This window comes from Neopelma chrysocephalum, unplaced genomic scaffold (genome assembly GCF_003984885.1).
Source record: "Neopelma chrysocephalum unplaced genomic scaffold, ASM398488v2 Primary Assembly neopelma1_94463, whole genome shotgun sequence".
Lineage (NCBI taxonomy): Eukaryota > Metazoa > Chordata > Aves > Passeriformes > Pipridae > Neopelma > Neopelma chrysocephalum.
In genome coordinates, this window is record NW_020923170.1 from 2,024 (window position 1) to 3,907 (window position 1,884).

General features: G+C 57.3%; 1 protein-coding gene across 2 annotated transcripts in view; it reads right to left on the bottom strand.

The window, feature by feature from the left end:
• Nucleotides 1–1,004: 1,004 nt before the first annotated feature.
• The window catches only part of LOC113980506 (nuclear receptor coactivator 1-like), a 1,381-nt gene continuing 501 nt past the window's right edge, over nt 1,005–1,884 (bottom strand). Inside the window, exons 2-4 of one of the 2 annotated variants that reach the window (XM_027707736.1) lie at nt 1,656–1,799; nt 1,287–1,449; nt 1,005–1,213 (exon numbers count right to left, since the gene is read on the bottom strand). In XM_027707736.1, coding sequence (XP_027563537.1) covers nt 1,309–1,449; nt 1,656–1,799 — 285 coding nt within the window. In that variant the 3' untranslated portion in view covers nt 1,005–1,213; nt 1,287–1,308. Of the gene's footprint in view, nt 1,450–1,655; nt 1,800–1,884 lie in introns of both variants that reach the window. The other variant, XM_027707735.1, reaches the window with a different exon arrangement.

Sequence of the window (1,884 nt, forward strand, 5' to 3'; positions counted from 1 at the left end):
TTCAACCCCAAGGGGTGTAGCCCAAAACTGGTAGGACTGTGGTGGGTTCAACCCCAAGGGGTGTCACCTAAGATTGGTAGGACCGTGGTGGCTTCAACCCCAAGTGGTGTCACCCAACTCTGGTGGGACCTGTGGCGGCTTCAACCCCAAGGGTTGGTTGTCACCCACCCCAAGGGTTCATCATCACCCAACACTGGTGGCACCGTGGTGGCCTCAACCCCTGGTGGGGCTGTGGTGGCCTCAACCCCAAGGGTTGGTCATCACCCAATGGTGCTGGGACTGTGGTGGCTTCAACCCCAAGGGTTGGTCATCACCCAGTGGTGCTGGGACTGTGGTGGCTTCAACCCCAAGGGGTGTCACCCAACGCTGGTGGGACTGTGGTGGCTTTAACCCCACGGAGTCACCCAACATTGGTGGGATTGTGGTGGCCTCAATCCCAAGGATTGTCACTAAACATTCATGGGACTGTGGTGGCTTCAACCTCAGGGGTTGTCACCCAGTGCTGGTGGGACCACAGTGACTTTAACCCCAAGGGATGTCACCCAACTGTGGAGGGACCATGGAGGCTTCAACCCCAAGGCTTGGTTGTCACTCAACATTCATGGGACCGTGGAGGCTTCAACCCCTGATGGGACCATGGTGGTTTCAACCCCAAGTGGTGTCAGCTAAGATTGGTTGGACCATGATGGCTTCAACCCCAAGAGGTGTCACCCAACTCTGGTGGGACCTGTGATGGCTTCAACCCAAGTGGTGTCACTCAGCACTGGTGGGACCGTGGTGGCTTCAACCCCAACGTTGGTCATCACCCAGTGGTGGTGGGACCGTGGTGGCTTCAACCCCAAGCGGTGTCACCCAATGTTGGTGGGACTGTGGTGACTCCAACCCCAAGGGGTGTCACTCAACATTCATGGGACTGTGGTGGCTTCAACCCCAAGGGTTGGTTGTCACCCATTGGTGGTGGGACTGTGGTGGCCTCAACCCCAGGTGATGTCAACACTGGTGGGACCACGGTGGCTTCAACCCCAAAGGTTGGTTGTCACCCAATGGTGGTGGGACTGTGGTGACTTCAACCCCAAAGGTTGGTCATCACCCAATGGTGGTGGGACTGTGGTGGCTTCAACCCCAAGGGGTGTCACCTAAGATTGGTGGGACTGTGGTGACTCCAACCCCAAGGGGTGTCACTCAACATTCATGGGACTGTGGTGGCTTCAACCCCGAGGGTTGGTTGTCACCCACCCCAAGGGTTCGTCATCACCCAACACTGGTGGCACCGTGGAAACTTCAACCCCTGGTGGGACCGTGGTGGCTTCAACCCCAAAGGGTGTCACCCAATGATGGTGGGACTGGTTTTGGGAATCTCCACCATCCTGGGGGCCCTCCAGCCATTTTTTTGGGAATTTCCACCATCTCCAGCCATTTTTTTAGGGAATCTCCACCATCTCCAGCCATTTTTTGGAGAATCTCCACCATCCTTTGGGAATCTCCACCATCCTGGGGGCTCTCCAGCCATTTTTTTGGGAATCTCCACCATCCTGGGGACCTCCAGCCATTTTTTTGGGGAATCTCCACCATCCTGGGGGCCCTCCAGCCATTTTTTTTTGGGAATCTCCACCATCCTTTTGGAATCTCCACCATCCTGGGGCCCCTCCAGTCACTTTTTTGGGAATCTCCACCATCTCCAGCCCTTTTTTCTGGGAATCTTTACTGACCTGGGCCCCGTCTGCCTCTGCCTTGAGCAGCTCGCTGGAGTTGAGCTGGTTGCAGTAGAGCCCCGCTGGTCTCAGCGCCGGATCCGGGACCTGCCAACGGGAATTCTGGGATCAGCCGGAGCTCGGGAATGCCGGAGGGGGCGCCGGTCACCCTCCGGAGCCGGGTTTGGGGGGG